This window comes from Mercurialis annua, linkage group LG2 (assembly GCF_937616625.2).
Source record: "Mercurialis annua linkage group LG2, ddMerAnnu1.2, whole genome shotgun sequence".
Taxonomy (NCBI): Eukaryota; Viridiplantae; Streptophyta; class Magnoliopsida; order Malpighiales; family Euphorbiaceae; genus Mercurialis; species Mercurialis annua.
Genome location: NC_065571.1, coordinates 52,878,278 through 52,902,718, shown reverse-complemented (window position 1 = coordinate 52,902,718; position 24,441 = coordinate 52,878,278). Strand labels below are relative to the sequence as shown.

The window sequence follows — 24,441 nt, the reverse complement described above, 5'->3', positions numbered from 1 at the left end:
GTATGGTTTTTAGAAAGAAAAAAAACAGTTTTAAAAAAAAAATGGAAAAATTTAACCTAGAGAGTACATGTGCTTTAAATTAAATCTATATTTATCATTTTTTATTATAAAACTATAAAATTAAACAAGTTTAATATATAAATGTGAGTATATGAAAGTTTAAAACAACGTAATTTTTAAATACATTCGGTTCGGTTATTACGGTTATTTTTTTATAAAAACCGTAAACCGAACCGAATATTCAAAATTTTAAAAATTTGGACCGTAACCGAACCATATTTTCAAATTATATTTCGGTTTGATTAATTCGGTTCGGTTCGGTTATTCGGTTTTGACCGTTTAATGCTCATCCCTACTCCAAACAACCAAAAACGTGATAAAAATGCTTAAAATGAATCGAATACGCAAATTCAATAAAACCGCTCGATTCAAAACCTAGGCAGCAACTAAATCCTCATTTACAGCAACCAATCATTGGTTCTTACCTTATTTTGATGCTCTAGGATGATATATAATCCTCTCCTCTTTCCAACGCAACGAGAATCGCTCAATTCCGAGTCCGAATGAAGAAATTATGTCGCTTGCAAGTTCGCTCGCTTCGCAAGATTGTGTCTCACGTCGTGAGATATTGTCTCACGTCGTGAGACACCCTTAAACAGTCCCAAATGTCGCCTCGACATGCTCCCGACACCCCTAACTCATTCCGACATGATTCTACATCAATATAACACAAAATTCAACTCAATAATCATCAAAAACGTCAAAAACAACGTGATTACGGTTGATACGATTCAGTCTCGACATGGCAGCCCTATATTCTTCAATTTCAGTACTCAAAACGACAAACTTACCTTAGTTTGAAGCTTGAGGAATATAGAGAATTGAATTCCGAACAAATCGATATAAAGAACTCGCGATTTGGACGAGAAACGGCGAAACGGCGACGGATCGACGATGATCGCCATTTTCCTTCTATCTGCTTCCTCTCTTCTTCTCTCGATTTTTCTTTTCACTTCCTGATTCATATATATACTTTGGCCAAAAGGTCATTTTGATCCCTCACTTCTTTAACTTAACCCATTTCTCTTTTAAACTTTCTAATTTAACCAAACGGTTAAATTATCCTTTTAACTCAATTACTTACGTATTATTTATATCCAAATAAATAATACTAATTCATAATTATTATTTTCCGTCAATAATCTTCTAATTGTTATTCTCATGGCTTAATTGGCTAATTTGTACTTTGGTCCTTGAACTTTTCAAAAGTTGCAATTTAGCCCAAAACGCATCCGCATCCAAATTTTAAAAGGCCTCCGATTGACCCGAAATTTTTACCACATATACTATAAAACATTTCGCGGACCTTGGCGAAATAATTTCCCTTTTCGTGACTCAACTGGTTAAATTACCACTTTAGTCCCTGTACTTTATTTTGGGGCTTTTCTCGATATTTTTCCTTTCAACTCCAGTTCTAACTTTAGAACTGAAATATAATATTTAATTCTTCGCTAATATCTTTTTTGAAACCGATCTACTAAAACTTATTTATCTTAAATTCTCGGAAAATTTTCCGATATCGCCACCCCGGCGACTCGAAACTGGACACGTGGCTCAATTAAATAATTAAATCTTTTGGGGTATTACATAAACTCACTTTTTTAGAGTTTGAACAATTTATATTCTACGTATAGAGTTTTACTATTTATTACTCTATAAAAATTAATTTATACTGATTTTATAGATTATTTATTTAACCCATTAACTTAACTTTAATTTATATAATTATATTCTATGAAAAAAAATAGTATACTCAAATATTATAATTTCATATCTTTATTATTATATTTTTTATATGCCTTTCAATAAAATTAAATAATTAATTAAATAAAAAAATCGCATATATTTTGTGTGTTTAATTTTTTTTATTATTATATCTTTTTATCATTTTTGTGTAATGTTTAGTATGTGTGTTTATTCAAATATAATTTTTAATTTACACATTAAAAATTATAATATTTATTCAATTTTATTTAATAAAATATAGTATTATATGCTAAAAATATTTATTTATATTTTATTATTGATAAAAATTATATGTTTATATTTTTAGGATGAATTTATAAAAAAAATTCAATTTGAGTTAAGTTGTTAAAATGATATAGTTTTAAAATTGAAATATTCTTTTAGAGTTAGAGTTAGAGATAGAGTTTGTTGTTGGAGTAAAACTTACTCTATTTTTTAAAAAATAGAGTTTCAATTTTAGAGTGTGTTGTTGGAGATGGTCTAAAACAAATTGCACTACTAACGCATTATCTAAAATTAATTTAAAAAAATTAAAGCTCGAGCTGTTTTAGTTTAATTTTGAGCTGACCTCGAACATTATATAAAGTCACATGAGAAGCTCATTTTGAGCTTAATTTGAAAAACATGATGGACTAATTAATTAATAACTTAAATCGAATTGAGCTAAATGAAAACTTATAAAGAAAATTCAAATAATGATACTTTATTGAAGACACTATCTCATATTCTTTTAAATATTATCTTACACTCTCTTATACACAATATACAAGGCTCACTAACTCTATTTTTTTTTTTTGAAGGTTGGAGTCAAGAAATCACATTTCTTGCTCCGAATATTATTAAAAATTAAAATAAAAAGTTTGAATACAAAATCAAAACTAAACAATCCAACAAGGAATAAAAAAAAAAACTAAAGTTTAAATGAATTCCAACCCCATGCCATCTTCGAGAAACACTTCTTTGCTCGACGAGAAGATCGAACCGCATCAAAAACAGGATGCAGAAATAATCTTCATAAATTTAGTCTTACTGGTTTCTTTGAAATTCTTTTAGAAAGATTTACCTTAATTTTTTTCTGATGCGCCAGATTTTTTCTTTGAACTGTGTTCCAATACTCTTCTTCTTGCATATTTGACAAACGGTGAGAACCAACTGTTTCAAAACATTTGTCAATATTTATATTTGTATTATCTAATGTATCCTTTGAAGAATCTGAATCAACCAAATCTTCCCATCTCTGAGGAGCCACTGCAACAATATCTAAATGTTGTATTGGAGCAATAGTACCTGAAGAAGTCTTTTTCTTGTTAAGAACCGTTGTCCAACTATCATCATCTTTACTGCAAGAATCACCCTCATCCTCCATACCAATCAAATTTGGTTGATAGGAATCATCCTTAATTGTTGCAATTGGGATAATATTTAAAGGTGTAACATCAACCTTAGAATAATGAGTTTGCTTTTCAACAATAGGAAGCTGAATATTTGTACTAAATAAAGCATCAGGTTTAGAATTAAACCTTATAGTATGTAGCAAACTTTCATCCATTCTCACAATTGGTGGAATCCCAATTTGTTCTTTACTCGCTGAGCTCACATCATTATCATGAGTTGGAATAATAGCATGTAATATCCCGTATTTTTCCTTCATAGTTTCGTTGTGTTTCCGACTTAGTTTTGGATTATTAATGGGGGACTTAGCAAGTGTGAAATTTTAATTGGGGTTGGAGTTGTATATTATATATGTCGCATGTGTAGTGTGAGTTTTCGATGGCGATTTGATTGGTATTCGAATTATAAACGATGTTGTGTTCGTGTGCCTTCTAAATCTGACATGTTTTGATAAAACATTCATATCTCCTAATTGAACTGTTGGATCGGACTCATTTTTGGATATGCTGTGCACGACAAAAAGTTGACCGTTGGATCAAAATTTGATGCGATTTGAAGGAGCGATGGAGTGCGCGATCGTGTGCTCAAGTGCACGAACGTGCACTATGATGTTACGGAATTTTAGGTATTTAAATAGCCTCTTACGTTTTTAAAACCCTATTTTTCATAGTCTATTGTTTTCTATCAACCCTAGCCGACTCCATCACCCTCAAACACTCTGAAATATTCTACCATCATCCCTTATTATTAGCTTTCGCATTCGGTAAGTAAATCACGTTCGTTTCATTCGTTTATTGTATTCATTATAGTCAAATACGTTCTAAGTTAATATCCCTCATGTTGTAGCGAATTTCTGAGATTGTTGCTACGTTACATCAGTAGGCTATATCCTCCTTAATCTCTACGATTCTTAATCTTGTTTTCGCAAAACGGTACGTAAATAATTCTGTTACAATCGTCGTCGTTTTACCGTTTTTCTTTTGGTTTCTTTCCTGTGATCGTTTGAATCTTTGTTGCCGTGTTGTATGTTTTTCCTTTGATTATGATTTTGGGTTTTAAGGATTGAAATCACTTGGGCTTTTAGCTATTAAATTTCATAACTTCTTGGGTTGCGATTTATTTTTCGGTTTTGTATGTTCTACGTTTGGTTTTGTTTCGGTTTCACTATTTTTGTGCTTCTAAGGTTGCGGCTGCATGTTTATAAGTTTCGGTCTATATTATTGTTGGGTTGATATTAGAATCTTGTTTCATTGGGTTTTGTTAAAGAATTATGAAGGTTCAAAGATTTGGAAGTTTGAGGTTCACGTATATATATTGTTTTTGAAATTCTTGTATTTGAGAAGATGAGGTTGGCAGTTACAATTGTTCTTTGAATGATGATGATGCCATTTGGTCATGGGTGTTTGTCATAATTTTGAGTTTCTGGTGGTACTGTTACAAGTATTGCTTGGATTAAGTTTAATTGTTCCGAAATTTGTTGGGCTAAGGAATGAATTTGTTCACTGCTTTTGGTTGAGTTCTGTTTGTATGTTTCTAAGTGATGGCTAAACTACTTGTATGATCCTTAAATGTTTTTGGCTTTGTCATATTGATTCTTTAAGATCAATTTTAAATTAATCACTTCTATTTTGTTAATTGATTTTGATTTTAATTTGCGGATTTAGTTCGACTTATAATTTGGCAATTTGATAATATTATTATTTATAGTTTTAAATTACTTTGGTAATATTATTTTTAAATCTAAAAATAATATTATTCCTATTATAATTTAAATGACTTTAATTTATAATTATTTATTTGATTTTTATAGATGGGAAGTGGATATTTATATCTAATCTATAATTTTAGATATTTTTGGCTTAATGTGCCAATGTGATTAAATTTTAATTTAACTTTTAAATTATTTATTTGATTTATTATAAAGGGAAAATTTGATATTTTATTTAATATATAAATTTTAGAAAATTTGGCTTAGCGCCCAATTTGGCTAAATTTATATTTTAGCCTTTTATTTATTTAATTGATTTGTTTAATGAGATATTTTGCCGGTAATTTTTAATTACTTGGGTTTCAAGCTATTGAGTTCATTTGATATTTAATCCATATTATTTTATTATAATTATAAAGTGTGGTTTATAAATATGGATTATTGGTTGGGTCGGGTTAGACTTGGGTCGCCCGACATGTGAATTTAGCTTGGTAGTTTTAAGAAATTCGGCTAACTCACTATTTGAGGAATGGATTTTATTTATCATTTAAATATTAATTAATAATATTTTCGGATTGGATTTTAAGTGTGAACTCAATAGTCTTGAATTATTATGGCATTATAATTTATTTGAGAATTGTGTTTCTCTGTGATTTTATCTGGCTTATTTATTGTGCTAGTCTTACGTGGTGTCTAGTATTCTTAGAGTTAGGGGTTGGAGTGATTTTAACGTATGATTTATTATAGACCCGTCGACTGCTCGTGCTTCGGAGTCTACGCAGGGTTAGCTGTTTGCCAAGATCACGTGGATAAGCAAGCAGTGAGTTTGTAGTGCTATTTACCGCTTTATTAAGTACCGCATTATATTTTAATATTATAAATGATTTTGAACTGTTTTAAACGATTATGGATCTGGATTGAAACGAGCTACTCGATAGGCTTGTATCGAGACTGTGTGCACCGGTAAGTACTCTGGGAATCGGCAGACTAAAGTCTTGCTTACGCTGGTATATATATATGACGAGGATTTGTTCCTGTCCACTCTGGGTTTATCAGTATGATATGTCATACTTACACTGGGATCATTTCAATACTGTTTTCCATAATCATATTATAGTAGTATAAAATGTTTGATTTAAGGGTTTTAAACTTAATAAATGTAAATAGTATTGCGAACTCATCTCAGTATATCTGACCCCGTTGTTTTCCCAAATTTTCCAGGTTTATGATTTGAAAGCTGGTCCACTCCGATTCTTTTGATTCCTCGGAGGTTTTATGTTATTTAAACTACTTCTGTTTTCAAACTCTTAGACCGCAGTAGAACTAGTTAGTATATTACATTGTGATTGCAGTTTGGGATTATCGATTTGATCGATTATTTATTATTAGCATGTCTATTCTTGATTACTTTAATATTATATTTAAGGCATGCTGTTGAGCATTTTTGGATAATTAAGTTATTTATATTAGAACTGTAATATAAATTGCTATACTTAGGTTGGAGTCTCGGTTGCCTCCGAGCAGTTTTCTGCAGGTTTAAATATTTAATTATTTTCCGCAAGGCTTGCTACGGGTTTTGGTACAACCATACCCATACCCTAGCGCCGGTCACGATTCATGAAATTGGGTCGTGACAAACTTGGTATCAGAGCTTTGGTTTCAAACCAAGGCCATTTGCATGCTATGTGTTTACTCTGTTAAGTTTGTTATTGAGTCATAGGTACTACTGCGGAATTAGGATTCATGTCTTGTCTTTTGAAACGTCATCTTTTAATTTTAAACTTTCTGCCTACACCGATAGGAATGTGTCGAGTCAGTCATTTTTATGTCTTGATTTGGTGTTAATATTTTTTGTTGTTGTTGATGCCGTTTCAGTTGGGTGATTTTTAATTGCTTTTGATTTCTCGGAAAATCTTATTCTGGTAATTTGCTTTAATTCATGCTTGGGCATGATGTTATTTTTCTTATCATGTTGTTGATGCATTTTACTAGGTGATAGTATTCTGGTTTTTGTGCCCTTAATATAATAGATGACGTTGAACTATTTTGTGAGTACTTATGGCTTTGGCCGTGAGTTTTGATTTCAAAACAATAATATTTTATTAGGCTTTGGCATTATTTTTAGCTTAAATGATTTTTTTTTACGAAAATCTTTATCACGTTTGGATTATGTTGATGACCACTTATTAGTTTTAAATTACCTTAAGAAAATTACTTTTGCCCAACTGGTCTTTTGGTGCAAAAAGTCAAATGGATAGTCTGGAGACGACGTCCTAAAATATTATTTTCAGTATCTTGCTAGTAAAATGAAATTCTTATATTTCAAAGTTTTACATTTGACTAAGGATTGAAAAAGGGTTGATATTTTGAAATAAAATGAAATTCTTGTATTTTAAAAAATTAAAATATTACGTCTAACTTGGTGTTTTCAAAATGATTGTTTTGAAGTAATATTATTTTTAAAGGCGATACCGATTTGACAAATTAATATTTAGTTTGTAATTTCACCATATTTCGATTTGTCAACATCTTGGTGTTGTTGGTCTATGCTTGATTTACTAATTTTAATTGAAGCCAGTATTTATGAAAAGATAAGAATAATTGTTTTTCCACTTGGGCGATGAATTGATGTTATTACTTTGGGTGACATCGAGTTACCTATTTTGAAAATATTGAGATTTATTTTCAAAAGGCGATTTGTTCGGTTTTGAAAATGTGTTGCATACGTTTTATAAATGGATATTATGGGTTTGACTTGGGTCACCCAAATTTGGAGTTGAGCTTGGAAGTGGTAATCACTCGGCTAACTCGATGATTTTAAGTTGAGGCGTTTGCGAACAATTATATCTATTGTTTTATAAAAAAAAAAGTTTTCCGAAAAATGATTTTTTAAAAACTGTGGGCCTCGACATGAACTTGAAATTTATTTTGTAAATTTTATCTTTTGAAGTGAGTTTTGATAAATACTTTTGATAAATATCACTTTTCGTTTTATTCTGAATTGACATTTTGAAAATGTTATTACATGATTTAATCATTGTTGGACTATTTAAGTTACTGCCATGTCAGTAGGAATCCATTGATCACATAAAATGTTCTATGCTCAATCCTTTGAAATTTATATTGGTTATCGATCTTAATGAGTAATTGTTTTACTGCAAAATGCTTAAATGTTTTTCGTATGTGTGAACAAGTCTTGACCTATATTATTATGTCGTTATTTTTTTTCTCTCGTTAAGTTATGCCATGGTAGTTTTGTGCTCGTTCGCCTCATTGTGTGAAGTATCACGTGAGGACACTTCTCGCTAGTTTTTCTTTTATGGCCTAACTTTGACATTGGTATCGATGTGCATTTCGAACCTTTGTTTTGACCCTGCGATTAGTTTAGATGTTCTAATTGGTTAGATGGATCGAACGTTGGACTCTGGAAATCGAAGTTATTAATTTTGTCATCAAGAAATTTGAGGAGCGATTCTCAAGAGTTGTTTGCATATTCGAATTCTGAATCTGTCCTGGTCAGAGGAAGGCGATTTGAGTTACTAAGCACCGGTGGAATAATTCTACTCGTGAGTGTTTACCTCGTGCATGGAATTTCGAGTGTTATGCATTTCTAAGATCGTGTTCGTTGTGATAAATTATAGTATCAAAATCTTTCGGTTTTTGGCATTCTGGAAGAGGATGTGAAAACTGTGTTCGAGGTAGATCAGTATAGTAATACACTAGTGTTTTCATTAGGTAGATCGGTGAAACACCGAAACTGATAGTGGAGCTGTGAAGGCGTTCGTATTGTTTGATGTCTTTGGAAATTTTTCAATTTGATTTGAGGGGGAATTCGTCATTAGGTAAATTTTAGTTTCCTTGTTGATGTTGGGTTATTTCGTTAATGACGATGCAAATTGGTGAACTAGAATAATGGAGATGGGCAAATATGTCAAAATGGGCTAGTGCACGTCTCACAGAGTGTAATGTCTAGAAAATGTTTCGAGGGAAAATTGATTTCAAATGTTAATTGGTTAAAGAAATTGAAATGTTTTTATCACGTAATTGTGCCCAGACATGTCATGAACATACATTTAAAATGCCACGAATAGGAAACTGCATTGAGCATTGAGTATGATCATTAATCAAAAGAGAAATAAATAATTGATGCATGCATTTAGTACATTCATCACGACATTAAATAATTAGGGTTGAATGCAACTCTTTGGGGATGAGAGATGTCATCACCCTGGCGCACAATTATGTAAAATAAATTTTATCAGTGAGACTTTTTAAGAAAAATATTTTCTTATAAACTCGCGAGTTATATTGTGAAAATAGTATATAAAAAAAAGTTTTTAAATTTCAAACGATTTTGAAATTTTTATATGGTTGGTATCTAGACAAATACTCTGTAATGACGGTGGTGTTTTAAGAAAAATTGCATTTTAGGGAATTGTTCATATTGTTGGAGTATTCGTACTTGATAAAAAAGAACTATGGTTATAAGGTTATACTCGAGGTTTAGTTGTGGTGAATGCGGAAAAATATTGAGTTAGGATTCAAGAATTGTGTCAGCTTATAGTATATATATTTGAGGATTTTAGTTTTAAGGAAATTGGTTATGCTCTGCGTGTTCATTTACACTGAAAGATTTAAAAGAAATTTAGTTTTTACAGATTCGATTTTTTTTTTTTTTTTTGTTTAATTTTTTTTTTTGTACCGATATAAAAATTATTTCGTAAACGAAGGGATTCTTATTTGCAAAAATATTCATCTTTTGGGAAAGTGGATTTAAGATTTTTTTTTTTTTCAAAAGAAACGATTTTATAAAAATCGTGAATTTATTTTGAAAGTAAAGTTTGGTGGTGATTTCAAATTGAGAGTGTCTTATTATGTTGATACGTTTACAAAAAAAAAAGGATTTTTGTTTCAACGAGTTAATTAATTTCGGTTGAAAGTGAAAATTAAATTTGAGGTGCCAGTAATTTCAATTTGAAGGTGGATTGCATTATTATATATTTGTGTTTACGGAAAGCGTTGTTCTAGAATTTTTTTGTTTTGAGCATAACCAATAGTCTGATTGATTGCGATTTGATCTTAATGATCTTCGATAGAATTCGGGGTCTTAGTGTTTCAAAACAAATGTCGAGAATGAAAAATATAGTTATCTGAAGTTTAAGATATGTATTCCTTAGAATTGGTGTGTTTTCTTACGTCTGGGTTTAAAAGGTTGATGAAATTGTTGAACTAATATTAATTAGTTGAACCAGGACGATCCTAGTGGTATTTAGTTTTAAGCCGTCATTTGTAAGAGAAATTATAAGCAGGACGACATTTTGAATTGCTGATAAGCTTTCTCATTTGAGATAATTGGTATTTTGACCACTATAAGTTTTGTAGTGCGTAGGCGTTAAGTGATGTAAGATTAATTCCAGTGAGAGTGTCAGTATGTTTTAGTTGTGGCGTTGGAGTTTGGCTTATTAAGATTTCGATTTATTTTTGGGATTGTTCCTACACTTATGGTGTTGTTTGGTAGTCTTAGAGACTTGATATAGTTATTTTGAAACTTTTCCTCGTGTAGTATGTTGGTTATTTACCGGTTGTAAATAAATTTCTAATCCGTTCACACGTGGTGTTTGAGAAGTCGGTTGAAGTAGCAAATTGTTGAACTAAGAATTTTTCGCGTATGCGTGTAGTGATCATTCGAATTTTCGATCCAATTTTATCTTCGAGGTCGTATTTTAATAAGTTGGGGAGAATGTCCATAAAATTTTCAGTGTGTTTTCAGTTATTATGGTTTGCTTCGCTTTAACTCTTCTCAGTCTTATTTATGATAAGATTACCCTTGGGTAGAAGTTTTGTTTAAACTTTTGAGATTGCAGTGATGTTTTTGGTTTGGCGGAATTAAGCGGTTTTTTTTATTTTGTTATCCGTTGATTTGTCCCTCGGTCATGAGTAATCTTGGAAATCATAAATTGTGATGCGTATGTTTTCTTTCGTTCCGTCGAGAATGTGTTACTTCGTATTTTGAGTGATGTGTGAGTTTTACGTATTGTAATTGAGTTTTTATTACTTGGCTTTGTGGTAAATTCGAGGACGAATTTTTAATAAGTTGGGGAGAATGTAATATCCCGTATTTTTCCTTCATAGTTTCGTTGTGTTTCCGACTTAGTTTTGGATTATTAATGGGGGACTTAGCAAGTGTGAAATTTTAATTGGGGTTGGAGTTGTATATTATATATGTCGCATGTGTAGTGTGAGTTTTCGATGGCGATTTGATTGGTATTCGAATTATAAACGATGTTGTGTTCGTGTGCCTTCTAAATCTGACATGTTTTGATAAAACATTCATATCTCCTAATTGAACTGTTGGATCGGACTCATTTTTGGATATGCTGTGCACGACAAAAAGTTGACCGTTGGATCAAAATTTGATGCGATTTGAAGGAGCGATGGAGTGCGCGATCGTGTGCTCAAGTGCACGAACGTGCACTATGATGTTACGGAATTTTAGGTATTTAAATAGCCTCTTACGTTTTTAAAACCCTATTTTTCATAGTCTATTGTTTTCTATCAACCCTAGCCGACTCCCTCACCCTCAAACACTCTGAAATATTCTACCATCATCCCTTATTATTAGCTTTCGCATTCGGTAAGTAAATCACGTTCGTTTCATTCGTTTATTGTATTCATTATAGTCAAATACGTTCTAAGTTAATATCCCTCATGTTGTAGCGAATTTCTGAGATTGTTGCTACGTTACATCAGTAGGCTATATCCTCCTTAATCTCTACGATTCTTAATCTTGTTTTCGCAAAACGGTACGTAAATAATTCTGTTACAATCGTCGTCGTTTTACCGTTTTTCTTTTGGTTTCTTTCCTGTGATCGTTTGAATCTTTGTTGCCGTGTTGTATGTTTTTCCTTTGATTATGATTTTGGGTTTTAAGGATTGAAATCACTTGGGCTTTTAGCTATTAAATTTCATAACTTCTTGGGTTGCGATTTATTTTTCGGTTTTGTATGTTCTACGTTTGGTTTTGTTTCGGTTTCACTATTTTTGTGCTTCTAAGGTTGCGGCTGCATGTTTATAAGTTTCGGTCTATATTATTGTTGGGTTGATATTAGAATCTTGTTTCATTGGGTTTTGTTAAAGAATTATGAAGGTTCAAAGATTTGGAAGTTTGAGGTTCACGTATATATATTGTTTTTGAAATTCTTGTATTTGAGAAGATGAGGTTGGCAGTTACAATTGTTCTTTGAATGATGATGATGCCATTTGGTCATGGGTGTTTGTCATAATTTTGAGTTTCTGGTGGTACTGTTACAAGTATTGCTTGGATTAAGTTTAATTGTTCCGAAATTTGTTGGGCTAAGGAATGAATTTGTTCACTGCTTTTGGTTGAGTTCTGTTTGTATGTTTCTAAGTGATGGCTAAACTACTTGTATGATCCTTAAATGTTTTTGGCTTTGTCATATTGATTCTTTAAGATCAATTTTAAATTAATCACTTCTATTTTGTTAATTGATTTTGATTTTAATTTGCGGATTTAGTTCGACTTATAATTTGGCAATTTGATAATATTATTATTTATAGTTTTAAATTACTTTGGTAATATTATTTTTAAATCTAAAAATAATATTATTCCTATTATAATTTAAATGACTTTAATTTATAATTATTTATTTGATTTTTATAGATGGGAAGTGGATATTTATATCTAATCTATAATTTTAGATATTTTTGGCTTAATGTGCCAATGTGATTAAATTTTAATTTAACTTTTAAATTATTTATTTGATTTATTATAAAGGGAAAATTTGATATTTTATTTAATATATAAATTTTAGAAAATTTGGCTTAGCGCCCAATTTGGCTAAATTTATATTTTAGCCTTTTATTTATTTAATTGATTTGTTTAATGAGATATTTTGCCGGTAATTTTTAATTACTTGGGTTTCAAGCTATTGAGTTCATTTGATATTTAATCCATATTATTTTATTATAATTATAAAGTGTGGTTTATAAATATGGATTATTGGTTGGGTCGGGTTAGACTTGGGTCGCCCGACATGTGAATTTAGCTTGGTAGTTTTAAGAAATTCGGCTAACTCACTATTTGAGGAATGGATTTTATTTATCATTTAAATATTAATTAATAATATTTTCGGATTGGATTTTAAGTGTGAACTCAATAGTCTTGAATTATTATGGCATTATAATTTATTTGAGAATTGTGTTTCTCTGTGATTTTATCTGGCTTATTTATTGTGCTAGTCTTACGTGGTGTCTAGTATTCTTAGAGTTAGGGGTTGGAGTGATTTTAACGTATGATTTATTATAGACCCGTCGACTGCTCGTGCTTCGGAGTCTACGCAGGGTTAGCTGTTTGCCAAGATCACGTGGATAAGCAAGCAGTGAGTTTGTAGTGCTATTTACCGCTTTATTAAGTACCGCATTATATTTTAATATTATAAATGATTTTGAACTGTTTTAAACGATTATGGATCTGGATTGAAACGAGCTACTCGATAGGCTTGTATCGAGACTGTGTGCACCGGTAAGTACTCTGGGAATCGGCAGACTAAAGTCTTGCTTACGCTGGTATATATATATGACGAGGATTTGTTCCTGTCCACTCTGGGTTTATCAGTATGATATGTCATACTTACACTGGGATCATTTCAATACTGTTTTCCATAATCATATTATAGTAGTATAAAATGTTTGATTTAAGGGTTTTAAACTTAATAAATGTAAATAGTATTGCGAACTCATCTCAGTATATCTGACCCCGTTGTTTTCCCAAATTTTCCAGGTTTATGATTTGAAAGCTGGTCCACTCCGATTCTTTTGATTCCTCGGAGGTTTTATGTTATTTAAACTACTTCTGTTTTCAAACTCTTAGACCGCAGTAGAACTAGTTAGTATATTACATTGTGATTGCAGTTTGGGATTATCGATTTGATCGATTATTTATTATTAGCATGTCTATTCTTGATTACTTTAATATTATATTTAAGGCATGCTGTTGAGCATTTTTGGATAATTAAGTTATTTATATTAGAACTGTAATATAAATTGCTATACTTAGGTTGGAGTCTCGGTTGCCTCCGAGCAGTTTTCTGCAGGTTTAAATATTTAATTATTTTCCGCAAGGCTTGCTACGGGTTTTGGTACAACCATACCCATACCCTAGCGCCGGTCACGATTCATGAAATTGGGTCGTGACATAGCAACAGTCTCTAACTCATGATTATGATTAATATCCCTCTGCATATTTTTAAACACATGATTAATCGAAACTTCTGAAATTGAACTTTTCTTTATCCAGCCCCTTCTATTAGCTAATCTGCCTTGTGACTGATTACGAGGAATAAATGCTCTATTTTTGCTCTGCTCTTCAGATGCATCGTTCTTTTTTCCCTTTTCCTCAAAAGCCTGATCATGTTTTCCGATACTATTTCTTCGACATTGAGTTGCCGAATGGCCTACAGCCCCGCAAATTGAGCATAAATCTGGTAAAGTTTCATATTCTAGATTAACCCATATTTTGAGATCATCAGTATCAACTCTTAAGGTAAATTGAATCTGTTTTTTGAGATCAATATCAACCAAAACTCGAGCAAAGTGTCCTAGTTCTCCCTCAATCGTATTCTTATCAATTCTTAGAGGGACTCCTATGCCTCGTGCGATATCCGAAATAATTTGCAAATCCCAAAATTCTCAAGGGAGATTATAAATACGTACCCAAACTTGAGCGTTGGTAGATTTGTGAGCATTAGGGTCAAATCCTGGAGTCCAAGGCATCAGACGAATGATTCCAGGATTTAAATGAAAAGAACCTCGGCTCCAAATTCTGTTCAAATCATCAATAGTTTCCAAAACCACATGATAGAATCCTTTGCCTATGGAAATCAATTTCCAGTTCATAGAAAGGCTCCATAATGCATTCAATTTTTGTTTTAAATCATTGTGTCTCCAAGGATTATCACCTTTATTCATTGATATTCTGCCCACCAAAGAGTATTTACAAAGCTCCAATTTTTTATTGAAGGCCTGCTGTGAAACCTTTACCGCCAGAAATCCTCCAACATCAGTAACGTTAGCAGCTGTATTAGAGGTCGGCAACTCTTTAGGTAATTGATTTACCATGTCTGCATAAGATTTCTTTTTCTTTTCTCCATTCTCAGAAACAATTGGTTTCTTACTCAGAGCCGAAAAGAGAACCGCGTGGCTAACATAATCCATCAAAAAATTCTGAATCCGGCAGCCACAAGCCACCGGAAAGAGATTCTGTGATAGCCAAACCCTAGCCGTCAAAAACCCTCATACCTTTCAACTCTATTTATAAACTAACATTTTTCTAAAATTTACTAGAATATTCTAGTAAATTTTAGAAAAATATTAGTTTAATTGTAAACTTAATCTCAATTAGTTTTTAGGATATTTTAATTTCTCATTAATAAACTTAATAAATCCTAGATATATAGAATTGCAGAACTAAAGAGGAGAGGATGTGATGATACTTGATACTCTCCCTCATTAGAGATTTTTAAGTTTTGAAATTCCACGTCCATCATGAATTTGATCGTTGTACCAGTTGCTTAAATCTTATTGTTTTTTTTTGTCATCCATCACTCTTCCTGAGTTATCATATTTTCGTATATTATATTTTTAAGTTTTTTTGTGACCATTATTTTTTTATCTTGATACATTTAGTCTTCTGGCTTAATTTTTGATCAAGTGTCATGATGGTCTTCAAACTCTACAATAGATGTGTATTCCAAATGTTATGTTCAATTTGAATTGATTCGTGCTCATCATTTTTCTTCAATTTCACATGATCTATCATATATCTTGATAAACTCATCAAATTTTTGTGATTCTTCAATAAGGCTGAACATCAAATTCCTATTCCTCTTCAACTTGAGTGTGTGTATAGTCATAATATTGATCACTTCATCACATTCTTTATTGAAACTCCACCTATCTGCTTAGCTAATTAATGTTTCTGGATTAGCCAAAAATAAATAAATTCCAACTCCTCTATTGTTGGTGGTTTAGGCAAACCATTAACCGTTATAACAATTTTTATTGTAGCTTAATTCCAAATATTGGAATCCTTCTCATTTTATCTTCACAGATTTTAAATGCATGATCTAATTTTGATATCTATCGAAGACTTAAATTTTATAAAATATTGATTAATTGACATATTACTTCATCTTATTGACATTAAATTAGTCTCTAAATTATGTAATCTCATTTCATTTTTCTTAAAAGATTGCAAGACCGAGATATGTCAAATTTCTTTGGGGTGTACGAGTGTACATGATATGTAATAAAAATATTTCATCTATCGTCACAAACGTATAGTTCTTTTGGGGGTAATCTTTCATCTCCTCGACACTTGTTTTCGCCTGGAGGTGGTGTATTCTCGCTTCCACTTTAACGTTGTAGATACGACTTTAAATATGTCGACCAACTATATAAAAAGTTGCTCGTTAGAAAAATTTATTATTGCAAACTCTATTCACTGTTAAAATAGGGATCCTTCAATCTTTCCGCTCCGATACCAAATATTAAGTTTAATTTGAAAGACACGGTGGACTAAGTTAACGATATATAAATTATATTGATTCAAGTTAACGATATTTAAATTATATTACAAGTAATGAGAATTCAATTGAAATACACTACCTATCTTATTTTCTCTTGCACCCGGTACACAATGCTGCTAAGGTGCTTTAATTTTTAAATTTAACTCGCACACATAAGTAAATCAAACCCGTACTCATGTATGCAGCCGTTTAAAATTTGAGGTTAAAATTTTTTCTCCTGCAAGAGATCTATCCGGTTTAAATGAGGATTAATTTAAATGTGGAAAATTTAAAGTTACCGTTTTATAGTTGGAACCCGTTCAGGACACCTCATAAATAACCAAATAGAAACCCAAAGGGTCACAGTTATTCGTTTGGTATTTTTGTGAAAACTCAGTAAGGTAGTGGGTCAATATGAAACACACACATATTCGAAGTCCTTTATAGCACTATTACCATAAAAATCCACGTATCCTCCGAGAAAACCACGTGGCATTAACGTAATTGCCAAATTGTAAAGGCCACGAGACGTGTCAGGTTCACACGCACAGTATATAATGTCCAGCTCAACTTTATCTTGCTCTTTTTCCAATTTTTCATTGCAGGACAAAACGGTTTAAGATTAAGAAAACAAAATGTCGAATTGGCTGTGAATGTACAACCAAAAGGTAACAGTAGTAATTAATTAATTTGTTTAATTTGCATTTTATATAATTACTTCACTAATCTGAATCGCTCGCAGTAATTTATTCGGACAAACTAACGTTTACTGATCAGTTGTCAAGTTCTGACACTTAATTATGGTTCAGTTTCAATCTATCAGGAACAGAAACTGATCTGGATTTTTGGTGTTATTTGTTTTTTTATCTTAATGCCCGTTTCAGATTTTTGATCAAGTTCCTCTTAAAAGTTTAAGAGATTAGTAGCAATTTTTTGATAATCGGAAAAGAATAGCGCTTGTGGGAGGAAAAGTACATATAAGACCTAGCAGATTGCTGCCAAACGCTTAAGCTGTAGCTCATTGGTAGATTAGTAGCAATTGATGGCATCAATTAATGTCTCAGGCTATGAAGATATATACACAGATTTGCACGAACCAACTTTTATTATTGGAGGGTGTTTCGCTATTGTAGCAGTAATCCTCTCCATTTTCCTTATATTTCAGCATCTCAGATCATACACTAATCCTCCGGTTCGTTTTTCGCTCTTATAGAATCATAAATTTTATTAATGGGCTCGAATGTTGATCATGTTTCCTTTTATAAGCATTTCACTAATTTATTTTCAGGAACAAAAATGGATCGTAGCAGTTCTTTTCATGGTCCCGGTCTATGCTACCGAGTCAGTAAGGTTCTATCTTTAGTATGCTGGTCTGTTTCAGTTTCTTTAAGGTTACTTTAAAAATGTCTAAATAAAGATTTTTGAAATGGGTGGGCCTAACCTAGTTGGTTAAGGCGTCTCCAAGTGCATTTGGAGGTCGTGGGTTCAAACCTCGTCTCTGTAACTAACATCTAGCAAAATAAGACTGTAGTAGTCGGAACTCAATCTATGTTAAAACAAAATGGGTAATTTGTGTTTTTGGGTTTGATGGTGATATTGAAAATTTTATGGATTTCTTCTATCTGCAGGTAATTTCATTATGGAATCACAAAATGTCACTTGTGTGCGACATTCTAAGAAATTGCTATGAAGCATTTGCGTTGTATGCATTCGGTAGCTTTTTGGTTGCTTGTCTGGGTAAGGTCAATTTCTCGGGTTGTTTCAGAGTTTATAGATTTGTTTTTCTGCAATATACCTTTGTTATGTGAGCATTTCTTTTGTGCAATAATTATACTAGGTGGAGAAAAGAGAGTAATAGAACTTTTAGACAATGAAGCTGATAGACGGCTTAATCAGACATTGCTGGAAGGTTCGGACGAGAGTCGAGCTGTACGTCGAAGGTCATTTATCAACTTTTTCTGGCGGCCATACCTTATTGGAAAGGATGTCTTTACAATTGTAAAATTTGGTCTTGTACAATATGTAAGCACTGCTATGTATTCCGCTTATTTAATATTTTTTGCGACTTTGTTTGGGTTCTAATAGCTTCGCATTAGTTCAGATGATTCTCAAGACATTTTGTGCATTCTTGGCATTCTTGTTGGAGCTCTTTGGTATCTACGGTGATGGAGAATTCAACTGGCACTATGGGTTTTACTTTTATTTACTCTCTTTTGACCTTAGTCTGCAATATGAAGATGCAGATACAACAGGTTTTTTGAAATCAAAGTTTTTTTCAACTGATGGTTCTTTCTGGTCTTGTTGCAGGTATCCATACATGGCGGTAGTACTGAACTTTAGTCAGATGTGGGCGTTATATTGTCTTGTTCAATTCTATAATGTAATGCACGAAAGACTCAAACCAATAAAGCCTCTTGCAAAGTTTATCAGCTTCAAGGCAATTGTGTTCGCTACATGGTGGCAAGGCGTAGGTATCGCACTTCTATGTGCTTTTCGCATCCTGCCCAATGGGGAAAAGTTCAGGACTGGCTTGCAAGATTTTCTGATTTGCATAGAAGTAAGTTGTCATGGTGTCTGAAACATATAAATTTTACAATTTTTAATATGCATCCTATGTCTTGGCAGATGTCCATTGCGGCTGTTGCCCACATATTTGTATTTTCGGCGGAACCATATCATTACGTTCCGGCTGCTACTTATGGAAGGGTCACTACTGAAACAGCCAAAGTAGATATGAAGGCGGAAGAAGCTGATAAGAGCAAACCTGTCATTCTTGAAAAGACACAAGCTCAGGTTGAGGCTCCAGGAACAAGCGTCACTGAGAGTGTTCAGGACATTGTTCTTCAAGGTGGCCATTGTGTAAGTCCAGAACCGATTATATGCAAGTATTCTGCGATAGGCTAGATATGTTGATCTTGATTTCTACAGATTTATATGGTTTTTTCTCGGAAACAGGTTGTGAAAGACGTTGTATTGACCATAAATCAAGCAATAGGACCTGTAGAGAAGGGTGTAACAAAGATCCAGGAAACATTTCACTGGAGACCAAGGAATTCAGACGACAACGAAGACTCTGAGATAAAAGTGTAACAAAAAAATCGATGAGAAATGATAAGAACATCACAGCAAGGGGACCGAGATGAATAAGAAGTGTTGGTTATTGTACAGATTAGCTATTTAGCAGCATAATGAATTATGAGAATGTTTTCAATCATCTATTATATACGGTATAACGCATATACATTGTTGTATTAAGGTATCTGCTGTCAATCACCACCGCAACAGCACAGAGAACAGCACTCTAGGCAGCCAAAACATGCAAGAGCAGTGAAAAGCTGTGTTAATACAATTGCGCATTGATCATTCATCCTGGAGCAACACTGGACGCAGCACATACAGCAGCAATGGTCGCACATTCTTCCACAGCAATTTAAAGTTGCCTTAATCATGATTTCAGCAGCTTCAGGTAACTTTTGTTCTTCAGCCCCAGGAGGCCTGTTTTCTGCTGTTGCGCCCAAATTGCCAAAGCCAACTCCTAAGTTTTGGAGTAATATTCTTCTCTGCCCTTTTGTTGGAGAATCAGTTTTGTGGACTAACTGTTTAAGAGGAATTTGAAAGAAACAATAAGATCACAGATTTTGTTTTCAGGGAGGGAAAAAGGAAGGACAGTTTTTCTTTAATGTTTCTGTTTTCGTATCGACGTAATGCTGCCAATGTACAAGTACTTACTTTATGAGCTGTAGGTGATTCTATGGCTTCATTTCCTCTGTCCATATCAATGAATGTTAAACGAGTATATTCCGACACGATTCCAGTTTGTATGCTCATTTTGGCAACCTAGAGAAAGAGTAAACGGCATCAGCAACTTTTGGTGTTAATGAAATATAAACTTTTATTAACGATATGCATGTGAAATTGGCAACTTTTCTAATTCGCTATTAATTTTTTTTTTTAAAATATAATTAATAGAAGCAAAACCTTCTCTTGGAGTCTGTCATCTTCTGAAAACCATGCCTGGGCTGTGAGCAGATCAATTTGTTGCTTTGCAAAAATCTGTTACACAAGGAAATATGTTATTTTAGTTCTAATTTCATTGAACTATAAAGAAATTCTCTGGTTGAAATACATAACACTAGATATACTATAGTTTACAGAATAAATAAACTATGAGATAAAGCACAAATCAAGAAAACAATGTCTGATGTACCTTGTCGAAAGGCATATCTTTTGCCTTTTGTATCTTTAAATCAACAACACAATTGCTCAAATCTCCTGAAATGCCTTTTGCTTTACAAGTTTCAGGGGCGTTTCCACGGTATCTTCCAGAAATAATCAACGGGCATTCAGATGAAAGGTCCGGGATATAAGAGGGGTACACCTATCAAATAATTGGCTTTAATCAACTCTATGATAAGACATTAAATCAACATTGAAAAGATGTAGCTAAGTTGATGTGATGACAAAAGGGATCATATGAAATTATCTACAAGGTGTACCTCAACATCTTTAAGATCATCCAATGTGTCCATTCTCACGTTTGCAAGAACAGGGGATAGACTTCTGCTGAATAACTTCTGCATTCGAGTCTCGACTGAACCTGAACATGAACAAACAAACAAAGACTTAGTAGTTAGTACCCACCACAACATGTCATACCTTCCCCATTAAAAAAAAAACGAAAAGACTAAGAACAAATGAAATTTATGCTGGAAATCTCCCAGGACCAAGGGAAACTTTATCAAAATGAAAAAACTAACCTACATCATATGCAGCATCATAATTCCCTCTGCTAATTGTTGCAAGCATTTGCAGGAAATAATGATTACAGTATGTACCTGAAACATTCATCATATCGTAAATTTAATGAAGAATTTGCATACAATACAACTATACCATAAAAGTACTCAGTATTTAAAAGACTAGCAGAAAATATGTTTCAACCAGAATAAATACTCAGAGAGAGATTGAAAAGTTCCCATCAAGTATCCTTTGAAGAGAAATACAAAAGAAACCATTACCTATGCCAAAAGTGTGTATACGTGGACATATCGGTCCTTTGCCGGTTAGATATTTTTTCATTGAATCACAAATGTGTCTTTCATCTTCAACAGCCCCATCAGTGACGAGAAAAATGAGAGGAAAAGAACCACCAGAATTTGAAAACATCTCCATTGCCTGAAAGCAAAAAGTCATTGAATAATCCTTCCGTCCATGCTCGTAAGATATATAAGATGGCCTAGCTGCCGGTTAAGTATACTAACAATCTCCATATCCACTTAAAGTTGATATCAAAAGATCATGCTCAATGTGAGTTCAAAAAAGAGAACTGTAAGGAACAAACTGCATTAGATTTTAAATTAGTGACATCAAACACCAACAGTTTGAAATAGCTTCATTCGCTAGATGTCAAATAGACCTATAAATTTCTTTGAAATGCTGAATAAAGACCAAAAAGATCAATTTTATTTTTGCAACTCTTGGTCCTAAGAAGCTTTATACCAGATTGTTAACATCTGCCCCTGTTAAATTATGTGTGATGGTATATGCATAAAAGAGCAGAAACTATAAATAAGGCTTAACCTGATTTAGAGGAACCAAGATATTTGTATTGCCCCCTGCAATGAAGTTCAGATTCATCCACTCAACGGCCCTTTCAACTGCTGTCTCAGTAGCCAACTCCATTGATGAAGAAAATGAATAAGTCTCTCCATTAAAAGCTATAATATTAAATGAATCTTTTCGATCAAGCTCATTGAGAGCTCCAGATAATGCATTCTTTGTTCCCTCAAGTGGCATTCCTTCCATGCTGCCACTTATATCAACAACAAATATTATCTCTTTCTTGAACACCTATAAAATTGAAATATGTGAAAACAGATACAAAAAAAAAAAAAAAATTGGTTATTGTACTACAAGGTACCATTTAGAGCACATACTAGACTAACCTTCAAATTTGATTGAACCCCCGGGAAAAGATAGACACAGAACATCTCTCTTTGATCAATATCATGCACTGAAGGAGATTGCAAAATCACACCGCCAAATACATGATTTGAAGATACCTAAACAATCACAATATATCCTAGAATTATAAGGAATTCCATATGTTCATCTGAACAGAATTTTATGAAGTCTATAGATACAAATGGAACTTCAATCCATGCACTTCAGATTCAAGAAACAGCCATTGGAATTAAGTCAAAGAAACATAAAATGAAATTTGTCTTACAGAATATGAGACAGCAAAGTCACTATCTGTCCAAGTCAGAACTTCTGATTCATACAAGTAACTTAATATCCCTGCTTCACGTTTTAATTGCTGTAGCACAACAAAAGCCGATCACATCAGATATCAGCATATCATAAGTAAAACTCTATTAACAACAACAGAGGAACACTTCCGTCGAAAAAATACCTTCAATGGATGACTGGTCATCTTGCACATAACTTCAGTACCGGTGCCAGAATTTACATTCAATAGTATCTTTTCCTTTTTAGGTATTTTCTTCACAGCAGGTGTAACATACTCAGGAAAATTAAATGGCACAGTCAATGAGAACTCGCCTTCATGATACGATAATTTCTGTATCCAACTAACTTTAATTGATATACTAGAGCCTCCATCAACCTAGAAAACATCAAGACAGAAACTCTTCATAAGGAAATAGTTCAAAAAACAAAACTTTTTAGACACATAAAGATGATATACGATCCATGGTTCATAACAATTACTCACTTTCGGTATTGTGAGGGTAAATATACGAGGAGTCAAAAAGCCGCCATTTTCAGGTCTCCCTTCCTTCTCCATGTCTCTTATGTCATCAATTGTAATTAATGCAGTATAATAAGACTTTCTAGGAACCTCCACCTCAACACCTAGAACTGAACCCTGTTAGCCAAATAATGCATAATTTTAAGAACAAATCAAAACATAAGTAAGATAAACTACACTTCTTAACTTGATTCCAATCATCATTTTAGTAACATTCACACACAAAATCAAACATTTTCACAATCCTGTAATATCCAAGTCTTAACTATCGAATTAAAAACCGAAACCACTTCTAAAACCCTATTTAAAAAAAGAAATAAACTCTTTCAAAACATACTTACTTGTTCTCCCATAGGAATAGCAATTCTACAATCACAACACTTGCTACCCATAACACAATGGACTCTCCATGACCCGTTAACCCGAACAACAGCAGAATCCAAATAAGAATCAGCCTCCAGCTCTATTTTGTTCATCTGAAGAGGAATAAGTGCAGGTGGATCACACCTGCCATGCACGTGAGGCTGGTAGCTAGGCATATCCGGGTTATCCACAATACCCGGATCTGAAATCACTGCATAAACCATAGGAGCTGTCGGTAAATAAGACTCCGATGATTTTTCCATGTACACCACCGGTTTTGGCGGCGCCACCGCTCTGTCTTTGCCGTAAAATAACCGTTTTGACAACTTGACTCCATCTTCTACGGATCTTCCAAACTCCTCTGCCATTGACAAAAATATTTATCCAAATATAATTTTTGTGTTCTTGAAAAAGAAAATAGAGTATATGATGGTGATCGTGTATAAGCAGAAAAGAATCACTTGAATTTGGCAACTTTAGTTCTTGTTTTAAATTTTCTAGAGACGTTAATAACTTAAAATGGTTAATCATTTTTTTTTGTTATTATTAAATTACTATATAGTTAGCCGTTTCGTTGGGTTTGAGCTGAGTCTGGTGGACCATGTTATTAATGAGCTCAAATGGGAGGGAGACACGTCGGATGATGGATTCTGATGGGAAGTTGGTTTGGTGGAAGTTAAGAAAATTGTAACGTTAAAATGACAGGGTGTTAAAGTTGTAAAGAGCGGCGTAGAGGACAGAGAACATTGTCGGAATTTGTTCATTGTCTTAAAGGGGGTGCAAAAATTAAAGTTTAAAGGTTTAATTCGATCTTT

At 32.9% G+C, this 24,441-nt stretch overlaps 2 protein-coding genes and 2 long non-coding RNA genes across 5 annotated transcripts; 3 read left to right on the top strand and 1 right to left on the bottom strand.

The window, feature by feature from the left end:
• The first annotated feature begins 3,881 nt into the window (after positions 1–3,881).
• Positions 3,882–6,358, top strand: LOC126667173 (uncharacterized). Its single transcript, XR_007638104.2, has 4 exons — positions 3,882–3,961; positions 4,045–4,130; positions 5,654–5,726; positions 6,128–6,358. It is a non-coding gene; the product is annotated as an uncharacterized LOC126667173 (long non-coding RNA).
• A 4,465-nt stretch (positions 6,359–10,823) lies between these two features.
• Positions 10,824–13,937, top strand: LOC126667172 (uncharacterized). The gene is made up of 4 exons (XR_007638103.2): positions 10,824–11,540; positions 11,624–11,709; positions 13,233–13,305; positions 13,707–13,937. It is a non-coding gene; the product is annotated as an uncharacterized LOC126667172 (long non-coding RNA).
• Positions 13,938–17,074: 3,137 nt separating this feature from the next.
• LOC126669458 (protein LAZ1 homolog 2) lies at positions 17,075–20,390 on the top strand. Of its 2 annotated transcripts, XM_050362928.2 has the most exons (9): positions 17,075–17,159; positions 17,376–17,683; positions 17,780–17,836; positions 18,120–18,228; positions 18,329–18,513; positions 18,593–18,681; positions 18,799–19,048; positions 19,117–19,350; positions 19,447–20,390. In XM_050362928.2, the coding sequence occupies exons 2-9, from the start codon at positions 17,534–17,536 to the stop codon at positions 19,579–19,581; spliced, it is 1,209 nt and encodes a 402-aa protein (XP_050218885.1). In that variant the 5' UTR covers positions 17,075–17,159; positions 17,376–17,533; the 3' UTR covers positions 19,582–20,390. The 2 variants fall into 2 exon arrangements, with proteins under 2 accessions (XP_050218885.1, XP_050218886.1); XM_050362929.2 differs by lacking the exon at positions 17,075–17,159 and having other exon boundaries at positions 17,560–17,683; positions 17,780–17,841.
• Positions 19,612–24,156, bottom strand: LOC126669457 (uncharacterized). Its single transcript, XM_050362926.2, has 13 exons — positions 23,605–24,156; positions 23,228–23,380; positions 22,907–23,119; positions 22,721–22,810; positions 22,437–22,553; positions 22,072–22,341; positions 21,510–21,666; positions 21,249–21,326; positions 20,988–21,088; positions 20,699–20,869; positions 20,470–20,544; positions 20,221–20,328; positions 19,612–20,087 (listed from the first exon to the last, which is right to left on the bottom strand). The coding sequence occupies exons 1-13, from the start codon at positions 23,992–23,994 to the stop codon at positions 19,758–19,760; spliced, it is 2,253 nt and encodes a 750-aa protein (XP_050218883.1). The 5' UTR covers positions 23,995–24,156; the 3' UTR covers positions 19,612–19,757.
• Between the last annotated feature and the right edge of the window lie 285 nt (positions 24,157–24,441).

Excerpts from the sequence above, each read along its gene's own strand:
- LOC126669458 (XM_050362928.2), top strand. The coding sequence starts at position 17,534 with ATGGCATCAATTAATGTCTCAGGCTATGAAGATATATACACAGATTTG. Across the intron at positions 18,514-18,592 it reads AATTTGGTCTTGTACAATAT|ATGATTCTCAAGACATTTTG; the intron begins GTAAGCACTGCT and ends GCATTAGTTCAG. Across the intron at positions 18,682-18,798 it reads GAATTCAACTGGCACTATGG|GTATCCATACATGGCGGTAG; the intron begins GTTTTACTTTTA and ends GTCTTGTTGCAG.
- LOC126669457 (XM_050362926.2), bottom strand. The coding sequence starts at position 23,994 with ATGGCAGAGGAGTTTGGAAGATCCGTAGAAGATGGAGTCAAGTTGTCA. Across the intron at positions 21,667-22,071 it reads TCTTGGTTCCTCTAAATCAG|GCAATGGAGATGTTTTCAAA; the intron begins GTTAAGCCTTAT and ends TTTTGCTTTCAG. Across the intron at positions 20,545-20,698 it reads AAGATATGCCTTTCGACAAG|ATTTTTGCAAAGCAACAAAT; the intron begins GTACATCAGACA and ends CTTGTGTAACAG.